This window comes from Mustelus asterias, chromosome 5 (assembly GCF_964213995.1).
Source record: "Mustelus asterias chromosome 5, sMusAst1.hap1.1, whole genome shotgun sequence".
Classification (NCBI taxonomy): Eukaryota; Metazoa; Chordata; class Chondrichthyes; order Carcharhiniformes; family Triakidae; genus Mustelus; species Mustelus asterias.
The window spans coordinates 63,068,067-63,088,978 of record NC_135805.1 but is presented as its reverse complement, the minus strand read 5'-3'; the positions used below and the strand labels follow the sequence as shown (position 1 = coordinate 63,088,978).

General features: G+C 44.1%; 1 protein-coding gene across 1 annotated transcript in view; it reads left to right on the top strand.

Annotated features, from left to right (window-relative positions):
• clu (clusterin) overlaps positions 1–20,912 on the top strand; it is a 57,292-nt gene that overhangs the window by 16,532 nt on the left and 19,848 nt on the right. Inside the window, exons 2-5 of the mRNA XM_078212669.1 lie at positions 5,845–5,964; positions 7,932–8,080; positions 15,196–15,360; positions 20,030–20,417. Of these exons, the coding sequence (XP_078068795.1) occupies positions 5,877–5,964; positions 7,932–8,080; positions 15,196–15,360; positions 20,030–20,417 (790 nt within the window). The 5' untranslated portion in view covers positions 5,845–5,876. The remainder of the gene's footprint in view (positions 1–5,844; positions 5,965–7,931; positions 8,081–15,195; positions 15,361–20,029; positions 20,418–20,912) is intronic.

Genomic DNA, 20,912 nt, shown 5'->3' with positions numbered 1-20,912 from the left:
TAGATGTTTACAGCACAAAAGGAGGCCATTCGGTCCAGGCAGTCCACATTGGTGTTTATAATCCACATAAACCGTAGTTCTAATCCCATGTATTGACACTGTTCCCTATCCCTTTTGAGCGTTTTATCATTTTAATGCATTTAACTCCACTGGGCTATTAAACATAAATGACAACACGTACAATGCTTTATTGGGCCTGTTTCAATGTATGCAGAGCTCTGCAGAAACTGTTAAACCATGTTTGGGTCTGTTCCATTATACAGAGCATTAGTTTTCTTGGTTCTGGTACATGTATGAATAAAATGGTTACTTTTTGTCCTTATCTGTTCAGCACTTTCAGTCTGCCTGTTTGCAAAAATCGAACTGTCCATTTTATTAGTAGACTAGAGGAAAAATAGGGAATTTTCAAAATGATTTGCAGACCTGTCACTGGAATGTATTAAATATTTACAAATTGCTGTAACTGGCCTTGAGAGTCCTGGCATAGTTGTTCAAGGGAAGTTCTAGAAAGAAACTGGTGAACACATATTGGCTATGGTTCTCCCATTTTTATCTGTCACAGCAGAGTGTTTTGAAGCCATGTGATGTGTTGAACAGACTGCAGAGTCCATTACAATTTACTCAACTCCCAATCCACTACAGTTAGAAAAGCCTTTTCTTTCTGTTGTCTGTTGATGAGATCATTTGTAGACAAAGATTCAACTTCCACATACCCAGATCTACCTCTGGACCATCACTCTCAGTTCCCTCTATCTGTGCATCTTGGACAGGACATAACGGCCCTGATTTTATCGGCACAGCCGTCCGAGGCTCGTAAGATTGTGCCGGAGGCCAACGTTCTGCGAGCCTCGCCAGCCCCGATTTTGGGGCAACTGCCGTTAAAATCAGGGACAACCTTTCTTTTGAACCTCAACCACTGAAATCCTCATCAATGCTTTTGCAACCACCAGACTCAACTACTTGGATACTTTCCTCACTGGCCTCCACTATATCGCTTCATAAACTAGTTCGTCCTCACCCACGCCTGCCTGTATCCTCACCCACGCCTGCCTGTATCCTCACCCACGCCTGCCTGTATCCTCACCCACGCCTGCCTGTATCCTCACCCACGCCTGCCTGTATCCTCACCCACGCCTGCCTGTATCCTCACCCACGCCTGCCTGTATCCTCACCCACGCCTGCCTGTATCCTCACCCACGCCTGCCTGTATCCTCACCCACGCCTGCCTGTATCCTCACCCACACCTGCCTGTATCCTCACCCACGCCTGCCTGTATCCTCATCAGCCTGTATCCTCACCCACGCCTGCCTGTATCCTCACCCACGCCTGCCTGTATCCTCATCAGCCTGTATCCTCACCCACGTCTGCCTGTATCCTCATCTGCCTGTATCCTCATCAGCCTGTATCCTCACCCACACAAGTCCCATTCACTCTTGACCCCTGTGCTTGCTGACGAGGTCACCCAAAGTCTTAGAGTCATAGAGGTTTACAGCCTGGAAACAGACCCTTCAGTCCAACTTGCCCATGCCGTTTTTTTTTAAAACCCCTAAACTAATCCCAATTGCCCGCATTTGGCCCATATCCCTCTATACCTATCTTACCCATGTAACTGTCTAAATGCTTTTTAAAAGATAAAATTGTACCCGTCTCTACTACTACCTCTAGCAGCTTGTTCCAGACACTCACCACCCTCTGTGTGAAAAAATTGCCCCTCTGGACACATTTGTATCTCTCCCCTCTCACCTTAAACCTATGCCCTCTAGTTTTAGACTCCCCTACCTTTGGGAAAAGGTATTGACTATCTACCTTGTCTATGCCCCTCAGTATTTTATAGACCTCTATAAGGTCACCCCTCAGCCTCCTACTCTCCAGAGAAAAAAGTCCCAGTCTATTCAGCCTCTCCTTATGAGTCAATCCATCAAGTCCCGGTAGCATCCTGGTAAATATTTTCTGCACTCTCTCTAGTTTAATAATATCCTTTCTATAATAGGGAGACCAGAATTGCACACAGTATTCCAAGTGTGGCCTTACCAATGTCTTGTACAACTTCAACAAGACGTCCCAACTCCTGTATTCAATGTTCTGACTGATGAAACCAAGCATGCCGAATGCCTTCTTCACCACTCTATCCACCTGTGACTCCACTTTCAAGGAGCGATGAACATGTACCCCTAGATCTCTTTGTTCTGTAACTCTCCCCAATGCCCTACCATTAACTGAGTAAGTCTTGCCCTGGTTCAATCTACCAAAATGCATTACCTCGCATTTGTCTAAATTAAACTCCATCTGCCATTCGTCAGCCCACTGGCCCAATTGATCAAGATCCCGCTGCAATTGGAGATAACCTTCCTCACTATCCACCCTGCCACCAATCTTGATGTCATCTGCAAACTTACTAACCATGCCCCCTATATTCTCATCCAAATCATTAATATAAATGACAAATAACAGTGGGCCCAGCACTGATCCCTGAGGCACACCGCTGGTCATAGGCCTCCAGTTTGAAAAACAACCCTCTACAACCACTCTCTGGCTTCTGTCAAGAATCCAATTTTGTATCCATTTAGATGCCTCACCCTGGATCCCGTGAGATTTAACTTTATGCAACAACCTACCACGCGGTACCTTGTCAAAGGCCTTGCTAAAGTCCATTTAGACAACATCAACTGCACTGCCCTCATCTACCTTCTTGGTTACCTCTTCAAAAAACTCAATTAAATTTGTGAGACATGATTTTCCACTCAAAGCCATGCTGACTGTCCCTAATCAGTCCTTGCATCTCTAAATGCCTGTAGATCCTGTCTCTCAAAATACTTTCCAACAATTTACCCACCACAGATGTGAGGCTCACTGGCCTGTAGTTCCCAGGCTTTTCCCTGCAGCCCTTTTTAAACAAAGGCACAACATTTGCCACTCTCCAATCTTCAGGCACCTCACCCTTGACTATCGATGATTCAAATATCTCAGCTAGGGGACCCGCAATTTCCTCCCTAGCCTCCCACAACATCCTGGGATATACCTCATCAGGTCCCGAAGATTTATCTTGATGCGCTTTAAGACTTCCAGCACCTCCTTCTCTGTAATATGTACACTCCTCTTGATTTTCCAATTCTCAGCCTTGTGTTCAAATTGCTCCATCGCCTTCCATCTCTGCTTCCCTGGGACCTCCTCCAGCCCCACAACCCTCTGAGACTTTTGCAAGCCTCCAATTGTATCTTGCTCTGAATCCTCCACTTCCTTCACTCAATGTTTGGTGATCGCACCTGCTATCTATGACCTTAACCTCACCACCTTTAAACCTCTCCTTAAAACCTGCCTCTGTAACCAAGCTTATAGTCACCCATCCTCATATTGTGTTTGGCTTGGTGCCAGTTTTTGACTAATTATGGTGCTGTGAAACATCTTAGAATGTGGTGTTATATAAATGTAAATTTCTGTTAATGTATCAAAATGCTACTGGCACAGTGTGAAGCAGGACCAGTGCTTTCACTTCCTTTCCCACGGAATAGAAACAGCAGGAGAACATCCTGCCAAATGCAACTGCACTTGCATTTCCCAAGGAGAGTAGGTCGTTGATATGGTCCTCTCACCATCAGATTGCTGCTCTTGTCCAGCCAGCCTGTGTGCTTTTAGCTTCTCAGGTTCCCTAGCTGCATCTTCCGGGGTGTGTGTAGCTGCATTGCTGGTGCTTGCGAATATGTGTACAGGGTCCTGCGACTGACCCTTTGTTCTGTTGTGGTACTTTTCTAGGCTAAAAATGACAGAAAAGAACATTAGAATCCTTCGTAGTGATATTTACATGTGTAATATTTGTGTCATTATGTGTATGCCTAAAGCACACAGTGAGTGAGCAGGGAACAAGACAGGAGAGCAGGATGAGCATGAGAGCAAGATAAGCTTGGAAGAGGCCATGCCACTTTCTATTATTGTGTGGAAATGTCAATGGCTTGCAATTTCTGAGCTCTCCTCCACTTCAGGTCTGCTCAATCGCATTATGCACAATCTTGCATAATAATTCGAGGAGTAGTCTTATCATGTTATGATTCAAAAGAGTCAATATACCATAATAGATACATACTTCATCTGTGTGTATAATTGCCACAAAGACTCTTAGATTGAATCTTCCATGCCTGCAACTTGTTTTCCCTTACTATAAGTGTCAAGCAAACTGTGGCAATGGGGTAAGTCGTTGCACCTCTACCCTTGATCACTCTGAGTAACACCCCACTGAAATGGTTCGCAAACTCTGTGACCAGTTGGATCCATGGTAACAGACAACCTGTCTCCAGATGCAGAACTTGAAACACGCATTGGGAAAGAAGCTCCCATCTTTGGCCGACTCATGAAACATGCATGGAATTACATCAAGCTGACTCCTAGGAGTAAAATGCTGATTTATCAGGCTTGCGTTCTCAATACTCTGTTGCGTGGCTGTGAAGCATTGATGACTTATGGCTGTCAAGAAAGGAAGCTTCACAACTTTCATCTTCTGTTTTTGGCGCATTCTGGGCATCTCTAGAAAGGACAAAATTATGAATGTGGCTGTCTCCTCGAAGGGAAATCTCCAAAGTATGTTGACATTCATCAAGTAAAGGTGACTTTGCTGGCTTGGGCACATTAGCAGGATGGACAATGGACAAAGATTTCTGTGTGGCGAGGTAGCCATAGCCAGAGGACCAGTAAGATGCTTAAAGGGTGCTTGACATGAAGACCCTAAACAGCAAATGACAGAGGGAAATGGCATCATCACCTATGGACTGGCATGTGCCTTCATGTTGATTAGTGGCCAGAGCAGTTTGGCAACGGGCATCAATACTGAAAAGAAGAATCCATAACATATGCAGCAGTTGTGGCAGAACCTGCCTCTCATGGACTTGTCTCTTTGCCTATCCGCAAAAGTGCACCATGTGAAGAAACCTCATCCTCAATGGATTTGACTTGCTGCACATCCATCACCTTATGAAGATGGAAGGACACCAATGATGTGTGCATAATTGGGCATTCCCTGTTTTATCTGTATCTGTGTTATTAAGTCTTGTCAATAGTATAGCAATGTTGTTGTAGAATACTTTGGAGACACCATAGGCAGGGCTGATGAGAAAGCCTTTCCCGACATTGCTGAGGAAGCAGAGGCAAGTGAACACAGTTGTTCATTTCTCCTCATTCTTCACTCTTAATTTTCTGACTGTCCAAATGTAAGCTTGGAACAAAGGCTTATAAATGACTCAAACTGAGAACTGGATTTCTGTTAGCATTTATGTTTGCGAAATAGGATCAGAGGTCAGAAATCAATCAAGCTGCAAATCAAAATATCCAAATATTAACAAAACTCAAGAAGGCTCATGTTCCAGGATGTGATCACAGTAAGTAACAAGGAATCAAAATCACAAAGCAGATCACTAACTCTGCCAAGTTTCTAGACATTGAATAGGTGGAGCACTATTGAGCAAAAGCCCACGCTCTCCTCACCAGGGAAGAATGCAGAATAAAAAGGTACCAGACTTCCAGCCTACCACCAGCACAAGCTCTGACAGATTCCTTCCATCCCTAGGGCATAGAATTGTTTGTTTTCAATTCATAATGTGCAATTATTAAACTGATTGCCTGTAGACTCGAATACAAATGTAAATCAGCTTCTTGTCTGCTCTGCCATCACTCTGATATTAAGATTTAATAACACAAAATAGTTGTTTGTGTGCAGACTTGTCAGTATTTTAAGTGATCGGCCACTGACGTATGCAAAATTATATCCATTCTGCTGTCTTTGAAACAAGTTCAATTTGGGTCTCATCATGTTTCCTGAACTTTCCATTGTAATGCAGTCATCATTTGTCTCTCTTCCAGATTGAGAATTTTCAAGCCCCATTGAGAGAGAAATGAAAAACATTATGTTCACCGTGTGGCTCATTCTCGCGCTTGCCGTGAGTGAAAGCTTGCAACAGGTTCCACCGGAGAAACTGAGAAGTGAGTGACATTCAAAATTGCTGAAATGTCTCTGAAGTAAAATACTTTTATTCATTACTTCAGTGTTTACCAGTGTAATAAAATATTATTGCCTCCAGTTATGGATCCATTGATGCTGCTATAGCAAGTTTCCATTAACAGATGCTGTATAACCCAACCTTCTTCAGTTTTCTTTTAGTCTTCTTCAGTTACAATTAAGGTAAAGTTTAAAAATTGGGAGTTGAGTCAGCAGCAGAATGATATTGTCAATCAGGCATTTAATGTGTAGAAAAGGTAAAGAACTTTTAGAGTTTTATTCCTTGAAGATATAGGACAAGTTTGTGGCTACGCTGAGTTCTTTCAACAATACACTTACAGAGGACATCAAAATGTGTATTGTGAGAGTGTGTATTGTGAGAGTAAGATAAGAATTTCAATTTCCAAGTATGATCAACATCTTGTATTATTAACAAGAGACTTCTGAGTATTTCTGTTTGTGATAAAATGCACTTTGTGGGTATATGGTTTTCTTTCTTTTCCTTGTTGCGAGTAGCCAGTGTGCATTCAGCAGCCAAGATTTTCTGCACTCGCTTCTCCATTTAGTGAGCAGAACTGGGGTAGGTGGGGGACACAAAATTGGACAGACTCACTCTGCTGTTCCTGCTCATTTTCGCACCAAGTGAATTTCCTGCCAAAAGTAACCGGTAAAGTACAATATGTCCTTTCACACATTGGCGGACATATCAGCACTGACCAACTGACGGGAATACATCACCGATGAATTTGTGAAAGAAAATGTGTGTTTTAATCAGGATAACAATCAGATGCTAGATATTAAAACAGTCAATATTGAACCAAAATAGTGGAATAATCCTGTAACTTTATAAATCACATGTAGAAATATTGTGCACAGTTCTGATTGCCACGGTATACAAAGGGTGCTGTTGAAGGGATAGCCCCTGAAGAAAGGATCCAGCATAATTGTGGGGATGGAGGGCTTGTGTTATATAAATTGGAGAAAATCCCTCTGGAGACATGGTGGTGGTCTGGAGAAGAGAGGGGTCAGGTGATCACTGATTCTAAAGGGATTAGGTAATGTGAACCATGACTAGTTATTTCACCTTGACCAGAACAGGTGAAGCAAAGAACCTTTACGTGTCAAATCTGCAGAAACATCAGTGAGTAAGTGGTAAATGTAAGGAACCAGCACCCTCAGGAGACAGTTGGGCGTTGATTTATTCAAATTGATAGATCTTTTTCAGAAATTAATATTTTAGAATAGAGTAAGCAAGTAAATTGGGATCAGAGATATGTGAAGCATATTATACAGGAACTGATGACTGTGGACATACTGGGATTTTCTTAGTCACACGTCAGTGTCTGTTGTGGACTAATAGAAATTAATTGTTATAATCAGTCTATGATTCCATTATCATTGCATCATGCAATGATCTGACTAGTAGAAGGTGATAGTAGATGGACAGCATTATTTGTTCACCTAGCAATTCCTCATATTTATTACAAAACCAGAGTTTAACTGGTGTCTGAGTAAAAATTACACAGCTAAACAGACCAGAAAGGAAGGTCCTAGTTTTGAGCTGGATTTATGTTGAGAATAACAATCCTTGGTTGTGGTGTTGTTATAATTTAGCTCCAGACTAGACGGGCAAATAAATGTTTCCATTCTTTAACAGTTAACTGGAAATGTTCATCTATGGATAATTTGTGATGTCAGGATTGGGCTAATTGTAATAGCTTTCCTGTTGAACAGTTGACTGGCACAGGGTGAACAGGTTCATGCATCAAGCATAGCCACTTAGAAGCAGGCACTCGTGGGAATGTATATCTATGATGGTAACTCATTATATTTCGGGAAAGAAGGGTAAGAGGGAAAAATGAGTACACTGGGGAGGGGGAAGCAAGCCAGTTGGTTGCAATAAGGGGATACCTATATAATTTTGAGCTAATGCTGAATTGTATTTTTACAGAGATGTCGATGGATGGACAGAAATATGTAAATAAACAAATCGAAAATGCTATCAATGGAGCAAAGATGATGAAATCTATTGCTGATAAAAGTGATCAACAACACCAGGACTATCTACAGCTTTTAGAACAAACCAGCAAGCAAAAGGAGGTATTGCGCAATGTTCTCCTGGTTTCTGTGGTTTTATTACTTTTACAACGGCTCCAATTTTAACTCAACCTCCCCCGTGGGAATGGGTGAGTTTGGGTTGGACTCCTGTTGTATACTCCATCAAATTCAATGGAAAGTAAAACCAGGCAGGTTAGGATAAGATCGAGGTTCAAGTTCAGTCTAATCTCAGTGAAAAATGTTGTACATATACACAGAATATGAGCATGGAGCATTGAACGTAAGCGTGAAAGTATTTCTGTGAATTATGAACATGAAGTTCCTGTTTGCCCATTCTCATGTCAACAGAAGAAACCTTGGAAATATGGCACTATTATCATATCCTCTCTTTTTTCCAGGGATTTCAGTAGCCCTGCTGTCCACCAACTCCAGCTTCTTGTGCAATCCAATATATTTTATTTGGCCATCACCAGACATTCCTTCACCTGCCAAGACGCACAACTGTGGAGTTCCTTCCTAATGTTCTCCAACTCTTTACCTCTCTTTTCTCTTTTAGACATCCCTTGGAATCTCTTTTTCCCAAGCATTTTGTAACCTGATCTAAAATTGTTTCAGCAGCTCAGTGTCACATTTTGTGTAACAACATTCTCGTGAAGCACCTGGAACATTTTACAATGTGAAAAGTCCTATAAAAATGCAAGCTGTTGTTTCCGTGGCTTGTCAGTCAAACTTATGGTAGATAAGTAGATGAATTCCTGTGAGAAATCACCCCCTTTGAGTTTTGAGAACATGGATATTGGCTGCATAGGGGAGTACAGATTTGTGATAGAAACAGGAAATGCTGGAAATACTCAACAGGGCTGGCACCATCTGTGGAGAAAGACTGAAATGTTGTGATGGTTCTCACAAAAGCGCTGAATTGGTGGGAAAACTGTTCTAGATCATGACTGTTTTTTCAGTGCAGCTTCAGCCCCGAATCTCCGCACTCTGTGCACTGCAGAGGTCACAATCGTGAATCTCATTAAAAACCCGGGTGTGGGGGGTTCTATTTGAGCCAGAGTTTGACAGTTCTGGAACTCTGCACATGTGCAGTGGTCCCGATCTGTCAGACCCCCCGTTTGCTGGCCTCCTCAATCGCTGGCCAGCCCGGGACCCCCACAGTGCTGCCCCTCCAGCGCCCCCCCACAGCCCGATCATGGCCCCCACAATTCCCGGGCCAGCCCTGACCTCCCCCGCCCCCAAGAGTGCCCCAATGTCCAGCCCACCCCACCAGCAGTGGCGATCCCCCCTCACCCCGGCAGACCACCACCACCCACCACCACCGTGGCCCGCCCCGATCACTGGCCTCCCTCCAGCCCACACCGATCCCCATGCAGAGTGGCAGCGGGACCCCCCCCCCACCCCCACCAATCACCCCTAGGCCCTGACCCCTTGGCACTGCCTGGTGCCTGGTGGGCAGTGCCAAGGTGCCCCCTGGGCATGGGCACTTTGCTCCTTGGGCAGTGCCGGGGACACAGGCTGGCACTGCCAGGGTGCCCATGCCCAAGGGGTGCAACCTCCTCTCCCCGCCCCCCCCCCCCCGCCTGACCCCTTGGTAGCCCCAATTGCCCCCCCTTCATTCCAGCGGGGTCTCCCGCTAGTCCCCTGAATGTGGGGAGCTACTCTAAATCCCGCTGGAATGAAGTACTCCTGGCGGGGTGGGAGATTCTATCAGGACCAGCAAGTTCCCGATAATGACATGCAAAACATATTTAAAGTACATTTTAAAAATTCAGATGACTTACCTGTCTTCCCGCCGGTTTCCAGCATGGTCTGGACTCCGACTGTTCTCCAGCTCTGGGAGATGTGTTCCTGGCATGTGCGCAAATCCCGGAAAAAGGCCGACAAAGCGATTCTCCCAACTGGACCCGCCAGAAAGGTTGTGGGTTGTGATGGGAGAATCGAGCACGTTATTTCTGTTTCTCAACATGTGCAGCCTGCCAGACCCGCTGAGCATTTCCAGAGTTTTCTTTAATTTCAGCTTTCCAGCATGAATAGTTTTTTCTTTGCCTTTTTGCAATTAAGTAAACGTACTCAACCCTATCCACTCTGTTGCTGCTGATTTCACTATCCATTTGTTTCTTAACATCTGAGACGGTGCACTCTTCAGTGAGAGACCACGTAATGGCTGAATCATTCTAAACTAGGCGTTCAAAACTGTGGGTCACAACCCCCTGTTGGGTCATGGGCCATGGGTCGTGAGCTATGAGGCAACAATGGAAGCGAGGGAATGGAGATTGAGATTTGACAGTCCTGGGATTGGCTGCCCTTCAAATGGGCTCATGAAATAATCAAATGAACTCTGAGGCCTGGTCGGTGACATCAACAGAGCCTGCAAAATGGTAGATGACTGAGCTGTTTTTTGTTCCTGTATCCCTGCTGTTTTAACCACCAAGCAGCTCAACAACTTTCTCCACCCCACCCTGCAATTTTTGTTCTAGGTTTGAAACAACTGTGGAGCACAAAAATGGGGTCACAACAGAAAAGATTTGGAAAGCACTGTTCTAAACCCTTCAGTGAAATAAAGATAATCTTAACCTAACCTTTCTAATGGAAGTTATTTTATAACTAGCATTAACTCATTTATTTTAAGTAATGTTATAGTAAGAAGTCTCACAACACCAGGTTAAAGTCCAACAGGTTTATTTGGTAGCACGAGCTTTCGGAGCTCTGCTCCTTCATCAGGTGAGTGAAGAATTGGGTTCACAAACAGGGCATATATAGACACAGACTCAATTACAAGATAATGGCTGGAATGCGTAACTTAATAGGTAATCAAGTCTTTACAGGTGCAGACTTCTTACTGTGCCTTCTCCACTCCAACGCCAGCATCTCCACATTTAAGTAATGTTAATACAGTAATTCTTCAATCTATATTCTTGTTTTTTCCAGTTTCTTAAAAAATACGTCGGGTGAAAAATTCATGTTCAGCAGTAATGTGAATTGGGTTTATGGTGAATTGATAACTTACTTTATATCCAGAGTCAATGGAAAAGAAATTTGGATAGAATGTAAAATGGGTTGCTGATTCATGATCACTAGTTTTACACTAGTAGCTGTTACAATTCCAATAGCTTTTTAAATTAGATGAATTTCCATAAGACCATAAGACGCAGTAGCAGAAGTAGGCCATTCAGCCCATCGATCTGCTCTGTCATTCAATGGGATCATGACTGAATCTGTTATGATAATCCTCAACTCCACTTCTGCCTAATCCCCATAACTCTTTATCCCCTTATTGATCAAAATAAGAGGATAAAGATAGCAAACTATAAAAATAACGGAACAAAATGTTATGTTTTAAGACTTTTACTGTAACAACTAAAATTAACCTAGACCAAACATTACTGAACAGGCAACTATAACACCAAACTAAAGAAAAGGAGCTTTCAGATTAACTGACTAATGCAATCAAGATACAGCTTACTCTTCACTGTGTACCTCACTTCTGGCATTACAGGAACAAGTCCAAAATTACTCCTAGTTCTCCAACATGTTTCTCCCTAGCATGCTAGATAGAAACTTCCAGTGTCCTTCGAAAGTCATTCCACTCAGCATGAGCCTTCCAGATCCATGTTTCACCAATAAGGCTCACCTGGGCGATACCATGTTCCTTAAATCTCCAAGGTCCCATTGGTTCGGTCCCCTTCCTTTTCAAACAGAAAACTAACTGTGATAAGCATCCTGTTTGGCTGTTAACAAAAAATAGTCCTTCTCTGCTTCTCACTATAGTGGCTGCTTTGATGAATCATAGAATCCCTACAGTACAGAAGGAGGCCATTTGGCCAGTCGAGTCTGTGCTGACGACAATCCCACCCAGGCCCTATTCCTGTAACCCCACATAGTTACCCTACTAATCCACCTGACACTACAGTCAATTTAGGGTGGCCAATCAATCTAACCCACACGTCTTTGGACTGTGGGAGGAAACCGGAGCACCTGAAGGAAACCCACGCAGACACGGGGTGAACGTGCAAGCTCCACACAGACAGTGACATAACAGTGTCTGCTTTCTCTCTCTCTCTGTCTCTAGAGAGTCCTTTTTCTTTGACTTACAATGTAAGAGCAGCCTCAAGTTGGGGTGCTTCTAGAATTCTCAATTTTACCTTAACTTAAAGGCAGCATTTTAGAATATTACCATCTTGTAAAGTTCAGCATTCGGAACATGGCAAAGGCTCATTTCATCCACACAGTTGCTTTCTGTCTTCTGAACTCTAACCAACAATGATCATCTCTTTGCTGAAGAACTAAGATGGAGCCATTAAATCAATGAACATTCTTGGCCTCGCAAATTGCATGCCCTCCATTATTAAAGTGATCCTAGGCAGCTGAAATTCCTCCTTCATCTGAAGTATTTCTCCTCCGTGATTTTAAGGGGGTAATTTATACTTTGGACATGTCCAGTGGGGCACATAATGGCAGCTGATCCAAAGCTCACGATTTTCCATCCATACTTTTATGTTGTTTCCATATTAGAAACAGCACCTTTAGCACATTATTTCATTCCTACAGTGGATAAGGGAAAATCTTTTTGTCTGACCAGCAGTCCCTTTCTTACCTTCACATTTCCATCATCCTGTCTGGCTGGGGAGGCGATGGCCTAATGGTATTATCACTAGACTATTAATCCAGAAACTCAGCTAATGCTCTGGGGACACGAGTTCGAATCCTGCCACGGCAGATGGGTGAAATTTGAATTCAATAAAAAATATCTGGAATTAAGGATCTACTGATGACCATGAAACAATTGTCGATTGTAGGAAAAACCCATCTGGTTCACTAATGTCCTTTAGGGAAGGAAATCTGCCGTCCTTACCTGATCTTACCTGGAAATCTGCTGTCCTTACCTACCTGCGACTCCAGAGCCACAGCAATGTGGTTGACTCTCAACTGCTCTCCAAGGGCAACTAGAGATGGGCAATAAATGCTGGCCGGCCAGTGATGCACATGTCCCATGAATGATTAAAAAAGAAACAAAATCTCTGGATTATCAATTTTTCCTATTTATCAATATCACTTGAGTGAAAGCAAAATACTGCAGATGCTGGAAATAAAAAAAGAAAATGTTGGAAAAACTCTGCAAGACTGGCAACGTCTGTGGAGGGAGAAACAAAGTTAACGGTTCGAGTCTGTATGACTTCTGCAGAGCTCTGAAAAAAAGGAAATATCATCTCAACCTATTTCCTTGGGAAAATGAAAACACAGTATAGCAGCCTATAAATGAGCACAGTCCTACTTTGAAAAGACAGAAAAATGAATCAAGTGGCAATTGAAAAACTGGTACATTGATAGTAAATGGATATTTATCCTAGGCGGGGGCTAATGCACATTGTGGGCCTGATTTTATCATTTTGAGTCTAAGTGCCGAATCTGGGCGTCAAATAGATCCGCGCCTGGAATCCTCTTTGCAGCGCGCCCATACGCGTTTTGCCGGCTCTGGTCCAATTCGTGCTGTGGGTGGGGCTTAGCGCTGGCGGACCGATCGGAGCTCTGAACTGCGCATGCGCAGTTCGAAAAAAACTGACAGAGCGCGCCCGGGCGTGAAAGAAAAAAAAGCAGAACGCGGAGAGGGCGGCTCTCTGACGATCATCCTCTGGTCGGGGGGGGGGGGGGGGGCGGGGCGGGGAGGGGGGGAGGGGGGGTGTGGGAGGAGGAGAGGGGGGCGGGACCCAGATCATCCTCTGGTCGGGGGAGGGGGGGGTTCCACTGCCAGTGTGCAGCCGATCGGTGGGGAGGGAGGGGGCTGGGGGGTCCACCGCCACTCTGCGGGCAATCCCTCCTCCCCACCGGAGGAACGAATCACTCCTCCCGGAGTGAACGTGCGGCCATGCCATCCCACAAAACCTTCAGGATGAAGCGATTCCTCGCTAAGAAGATGAAGCAGAACCGGCCGATTCCACAGTGGATCTGCATGAAAACTGGCTACAAGATCAGTACAAGTCCACGTGGAGACACTGGAGAAGGACCAAGCTGAGCCTGTAAAGAGATACACCATCACTGGTTCACTACCAGCCACAGCCATCTCTCCCGCTCTCTTGCCCCTGCAGGGAAGAGTAATCTGCGGCTGGTAGTGTACCAGTGATGGAGTATCCCTTTACAGGCCCAGCTTGGTCCTTCTCCAGTGTCTCCTCTTGGACTTGTACTGATCTTGTAGCCGGTTTTCATCCGGATCCACTGTGGAATCGGCCGGTTCTGCTTCATCTCAGCGAGGAATCGCTTCATCCTGAAGGTTTTGTGGGATGGCATGGCCGCACGTCTACTTCGGCAGGAGGGATTCGTTCCTCCGGTGGGGAGGAGGGATCGCCCGCAGAGTGGTGGCGGACCCCCCTGCCCCCTCCCTCCCCACCGATCGGCCGCAGACTGGCAGCGGAACCGCCCCCCCAGACCAGAGGATGATCTGGGTACCACCCCCCCCCCCCTCCTCTCACCCCCTCACGACCAGAGAATGATCTGGGTCCCCCCCGCCCCTCCTCCTCCCATCCCACCCCACCCCCAACCAGAGGATGACCGTTCCAGGCTCTGACCCCGCTCTTCGGAAGCTGCAGCGACGACTTCAGACTTTTATTTTGCAGGTCGCTTACAGCGCGGATGCGGAACGGGCCAGAAGACGGTAAAGTGGGATTTGGCGGTAGGGTTGGGCGCGCGGTTAAGTCGATTTAAGTGCATGCAAATGCATTTAAATCATCGGGCTGCCCGATTCGGGCGTGGGCCGGACCCCCGCCCGAATCGGGTGTTGGTAAAGCCGCGATCTGCTCGGAATCGGGTGCAGATCGCGGTATAGGCCCGACGCCCAACTTTACCGCGATTGTTTTGGTAAAATTGGGCCCTTAATCTGCAGCTAATTTATGTAATGTGACGTGAAAGAACTTGATCCTTCCACTGAAGTCAAATGTACAAAATCACCTGCTACTAACATCCCTCATGTGGACAAAAGCGTGAAATTAAATTGGTACAACAATGGGTGCTGGAAATCTGAAGTAAAGACAGAAAATGCTGTGAGTGCTCAGTAGGTCAGGCAGCATCTGTAGAAAATAATGAGATAATTGTACTTGAACTTAATCTTATATGCACTGTGCAATGTCAAAACTGCTAAATGATTGTTTTCAAATGTTAACCAGGAAGCTCTGGTAGCTGCTAAAGATGCTCAGAGAAAGATGACTGATGTTGAGCAATGTCAGTCAAAGGAGGCCCTCTGGGAAGAGTGCAAGCCATGCTTGAAGCAAACATGCACACGATTCTACTCAAGAGTTTGCAGAAGAGGTTTTGGTGTGGTTGAAAAAGACGTAAGTACTGTAATACTCTAAGAGATCTGTAAGATTATTGTTACTTATCAAATGTTTATTGATAACACTCTTGTTAAATGGCTTGGGACGTTTTGCTCGGTTAGAGATACTTTAAGGTGCAAGTTGTTGTTTGGAAGAAACCAAAACTTAATCGGAGATGTGAGTCCCTGATTTTTTTTTTTATTGACTTTTCCCACTGCAGGCTGCCTGTCTACATAAAATCTACTTAGATACTTAGGGTAACAGCGTACACCAATAACAATGGATCCATATCTGGAAAGGACTGATGAACTGGGTCTCTTTTCTTGCAAAACAAATAAGGCTGAGGGGTGATCTTTAAAATTATTAAAGGTTTTGATAGCGTGGCTATAAAGAGAATGTTTCCTGTTCTGCGGAAGGGCATAACCAGAGGCCATCAATATAAGACAATCAACAAGAAATCCAGCAGGGAATTTGGAAGAAACTTTTTTTTATCAAAAGAGTGGTAAGAATGTGGAACTCGCTACCACAGGGAGTGGTTGAAGCAAATAGATTAGGTGCACTTCAGAGGAAGCTGGACAAACATGTAATGGAGATGGGAATGGAAGATTACAAAGGTAGATTTAGATGAGGAATGATGGGAGGATGCTCAATTATGGAGCATAAATGAACTGATTGGGTACGACAGCCTGTTTCTGTGCCCTATGTTCCACACAATCCTATGTAATGCAGCAAAGTTTAGAAAACACGCAACTAAATAAAATTGATTAAAGATTTAAAATGCCAAGCACGAAACAAATATGGCTTGGTGATGCACAATAACGAATGAATTAACCCACCTCTGGCAGAATCAGACAGAAGCAGTGCCAAATTGTAAATTGAGAAAGTAGAATTCACATTACTTTTAGAATTTATTTGTATTTTCTGTCCTGGGCCATTGGCACTCCCAGCATGGGCAAGACAAGTGTTGACACAAGCAGCAGGAAATTGAAGTTCGTTGTAGGCCGCTTTGGTTTGCAGCAATGTTGCTGGTCCTCTGAGAACAGGACATTTTTACTGTTGATGGAGATCACCAGCCAAAAGCTCTGAACATCCTGTTGAAACAGTAATAAAAAGACTTACTCTAAAGTTCCCAAGTAAATACCAAGGGCTGGATTTTCCCTGAGACACGATGGCTTGGGAGTCCTTTAAAAATGGCAGCCAGGACTCAGTTCTGGGATCATTGACCCCATTCTCAGGGTTCCCAGTTTTCAGGAGTTACTTTTAAGGGTGCGGCTTGTTTTGGTCAGTAGCCCCTAACCCTGCTCTTCCAACCTGGTTGTCCCTAGTCCTCCGCAATTTCCATGGAGTCAAGCCAGCTTTTCAATAAGTCATGATTCACGGCCTCTCAGAGTTGTCGTGGACTATACACTGCATGAGGGGACCTTTCAAAAGGTAAGTGCAAAGGGTCCTCCTCATGCAGCACCCACCACCCCTTCAAACCCCCCATGCCTCTTGGGACCAGACATCAATGTGGTAAAATCCTTTATAATGAGGAAGTTATAATTTTGTAATTTGAAAACCCACTTCCAATTCCAATCCCATATCAGTTCCAAAGATGTAATAAGTGTGCTGAAAAGGACCAGCACGTCTACTCAATGTCAGGAGTACCCTCTTTAATTTAAAAAGATGGCTTCACCAGTCTTGTAGAGAACAGGCAATAAGGAATAATGGCCAATCTTGCTGACCTCAGGCTTCAAACGAGAATGCACAGTTCCTTACTTACTTTTCCCACTAAATCCTGTCCAACTCACTCCCAATTGCCAAAGGCCAATTTTTTACACTAATGTCTTGAAGTTATGTACGCTCCAGCAAATTGCAAAGGTCTTCCAATGTGTTGGTGAGTACACTGGTACTGTGGTAATGGCTACCAGTACAGAGGTCATGAACTGATATTCAACCACGGCAAGCTGCAAGATCGAATTGTTGTTAAATCATGTATGGCCATGAAGAACCTAACAGGTTATTGTTAAAAATCCAATTGCTTCACTAATGTGTTTCAGAGGAGAAAATTTCACCCACTGTCCAGTCTGAGCTATTTGTGACTCCAGTCCCACATATTTGACTTCTGTCACCTTCTGCGATAGCACAGCGTTAGATTCCACTTACCCAACTCTACTTCATCACTGCCTCTCTTGACTCCTCCGAAATTGACAAATTACCAGACTGTGTATCTGTAAATTATCAGATTACTTATCTGACTTCTAGTACTGGATGATCAGAAATTTGCTCCAATTAAATATTGGGAAAGCATTCACCATTGTTTTGGTCCTTGCTCCATTCCCTGGTTATCAACTCTTATCCCTTTCCCTAGCAACAGTCTGAAATTAAACCAAGCTGTTTGCAACCTTGGTGTCACATTTGATCCTAAGATGAGCTTCCGACCTCTATCACCACAACTACACTATCATTACTTTCACTTCTCTTACATCACTCCTGCCTCTGCTCACATCCTGCTGCAATCCTCATTAATGTCTTTGTTATCTCTAAACTTGACTATTCCTGCTGGGTCTCCCACATTCTACCCTTTGGAAACTTGAGGTCATCCAAAACTCTGCTGTCCGTATCTTAACTCGCAGCAAGCCCTGAGCCCCACCAGCCTACACTAGCTCCTGGTCAAGAAACATCACAAATCCCTCTCTCGCCTGGCCCCTATCTCTGTAATCTCCTCAAGCCCCACAATCCTCCAAGATATCTGCTCTCCTCTAATTCTGGCCTCTCGTGCATTCCCACATATAATTTCTTCATCATTGGTGGCCATGTCTTCAGTTGCCTAGGCCCCAAGTTCTGGAATTCTCTCCCTTTGTCTCTTCACCTCCCTACCTTGCTCTCTCCTTTATGTGTCTGTGTCATATTTTGCCCTTGTGAACTGGACATTGAGTCAAGATGGCTGAAAAGAGCTACCCCTGTCAGTTCCTGTTTTCTCCACTCTCAAATGGCCAATGTTTCATGGATGGACAAAGAAAATGCTTCAAAGACATTCAGAAACCCCCTTTGAAACATGTATTGGCATTAAGGGTAGGAGAAATTTGCTACCAATTGTTCAAAATAGTGGAAACTCATCCATAAAGGTTTGAGACAAATGACTTAATGATGAGGCAGAGCAGTGGCAGGGAAGGAAAGAAAAGGAAGCAAATCCTGCACTCCAGATCCCATTGCCTTGTGGGACATCCTGCCTCATGTGCCCAAAAATCGAAAGATTCAGAATCTGCCTACTCAGTCACATGAAGACCTGTGGCAGAACCTCGTGACCCTGAGTGGACGACATCCTGAAAATGAGGGACTGCCACTGCCAGTGCTCCTGTGAAGCACCTCGAGGTGCCTCATTGTGTTAATGGTGCTATATAAATAGAAATGTTTTGCTGTTATAACTGAGAAGCTACTCAGGTATAAACAGTCACAATAAAGTAAAAGATAAAAGGGGCGATCTTACCAAAAAATCTAAGTGCCGAATGAGCGTGACAGAGGATGGGCTGGCCAATTTGTAAGGAATGCGCTATAGATTAGCCAAGGAGCAACGTGACAAAATCACACTCACCGAATCATATTTATCAGACATCATAGCCTAGGGCATGTGCTGATCCATCAGCGCTAAAGACCCACCAGAGTCTGGAGAAAAGATAATACATATTCAGGTGAAAATGTCCTTGGAAATTCTCACCCGTTTTTCCAGCAAGGTAAGGGGGCTTCAATGGCCTCCGGTCCCACCGGCGAGGTCCCTGTCGGTGGGGACCATCTATCATCCTTGCTGGTGAGGACCTCGACCGGTGAAGTGGGAAAGGTAAGTGAGTCCGGACTATTGTATCCCAGGCTATTTAAATCAACCTCGTGCCCGGGAAGGGCGCGAGGCTGATTTCACCTGCGGAACACAGCCGGCAATATCCCGAGAGGCGAGAAATTGGGCGCGAACCACTGCGCTACTCGACCTGCGCAGCAGGGCGGATAATTCCCACCCTTAACTTTTGGGATATGTCTTTGTCCCTGCTCCTCTTATTCCCCCATAGTTTATGCCCACCTGTCTTCCTTCACATGTGAGCCCAACTATAGGGTCTCAGCAAGCAATTTGACTGAAGAGAATGTGACAGCCATAGCTGATCCTGCCCTCATCTAATATTCACTTACACAAACACAACAGTGATCAGTAGCAAGAACTGTGGCTAATTCTCTTTCTTAATACCAAATATAGTTTCTAGTCTAAATGATTCAGTCCCAAACAACTCTTTCTGTTGAACTATCAGGACCTTGTTTGTCTGTATCTATTGAAGATTGATGCAATTGCAAGGTCTGTGAGTATGATAACAATGTGAGTAAATTATACAATATGTATCTTCTGTGAATAAGAATTTTATGACACTCAGAATCATTTATTTTTAGTAGGATATAAATTAATAGAACTTCATCCATAAATAATGACAACAATTGTTAGGACACATGTGCACAATTGTTTTGGTTGTAAGTCATCCATGGGCTTGCTGAAAACAGGTAACAGTGCCAAAATCACTGAATATAATTCTCATGTTTTCATTTAGCAAGCCAGCTTATTTGGAATAAGAGGCAGGTTGTGAATCAACAATAAAGTTTTGCTGTAAATCTGTCATAAAATTTTTCACCATCGAACCTTGGAATCTAAACCACCTACTTTTTTCAACAGGTAGAAAGGTTCTTTAATGATACTCCACTGTTTTCTGTATGGCTCAATGGGAATAAATTCAACTCACTGGTTGAAAAGAACGCAGAGCAGGGTGCACAGTTCGAAACTGTTGAAAGACAGTATGAAGACATCGATGAAATGTTCAAAGAAAGCATGAAAGCCTTTGATGGAACAGATAGACTGATTGATCGTCCCTCTAGCAACTTTGGAATTTTCCCAAAGCAGTTTTCTTTGTTTCCAGATTCATCCTTTTCCCCTTTTAAACCTTCCATGTTCGACAGTCATGGGATGCTTTCCTCTTTCTTCACGATGACTCAGCGGATGTTTGAGAAATTCCACAAACTTATGCATGATGCTGAAATAGATAGGGGAATTCATCATGAGATAGGTAAGAAGGTATATGGGTGTGGGAATGACCTGTTAAGCACTCAGTTTAAGAATGATACCTTGCAACTCCCTCCAGCAAATACTTAGCCAACTGTCAACTGAATGAAATCTGACTTTCCACAGAGTTAGAAAGTGGGACTGTGCCAAATCCATGCAGTCATAGACATGCCCATAACCTGTTGAGTAGGGCTGAATTTCCTGGATTTGTCTGAGCTTGTTAAATATCAGAAAATGGTCCACTTGGAGCATCTGCATGTAAAGGAACCCAACAGATTTTAAGTGGTTATTCTGTTTTCTACAGAACCCTGAGTGAGCCTCAGAAGTGGGAACTCCTAGTGTAAGGAGTCTCCAACTCTTTCCATCTTTTGTTTTGTAAGGGTCAGGCAGAAGTTTTGCCCCATTTCAAATTGATCAAAAATTACCTACATTGAAGTGTTAATGTACTGTAATAAGGAATTTTGCTGAGGTGCCATCATATTTCAGAGCTGAATGCAGC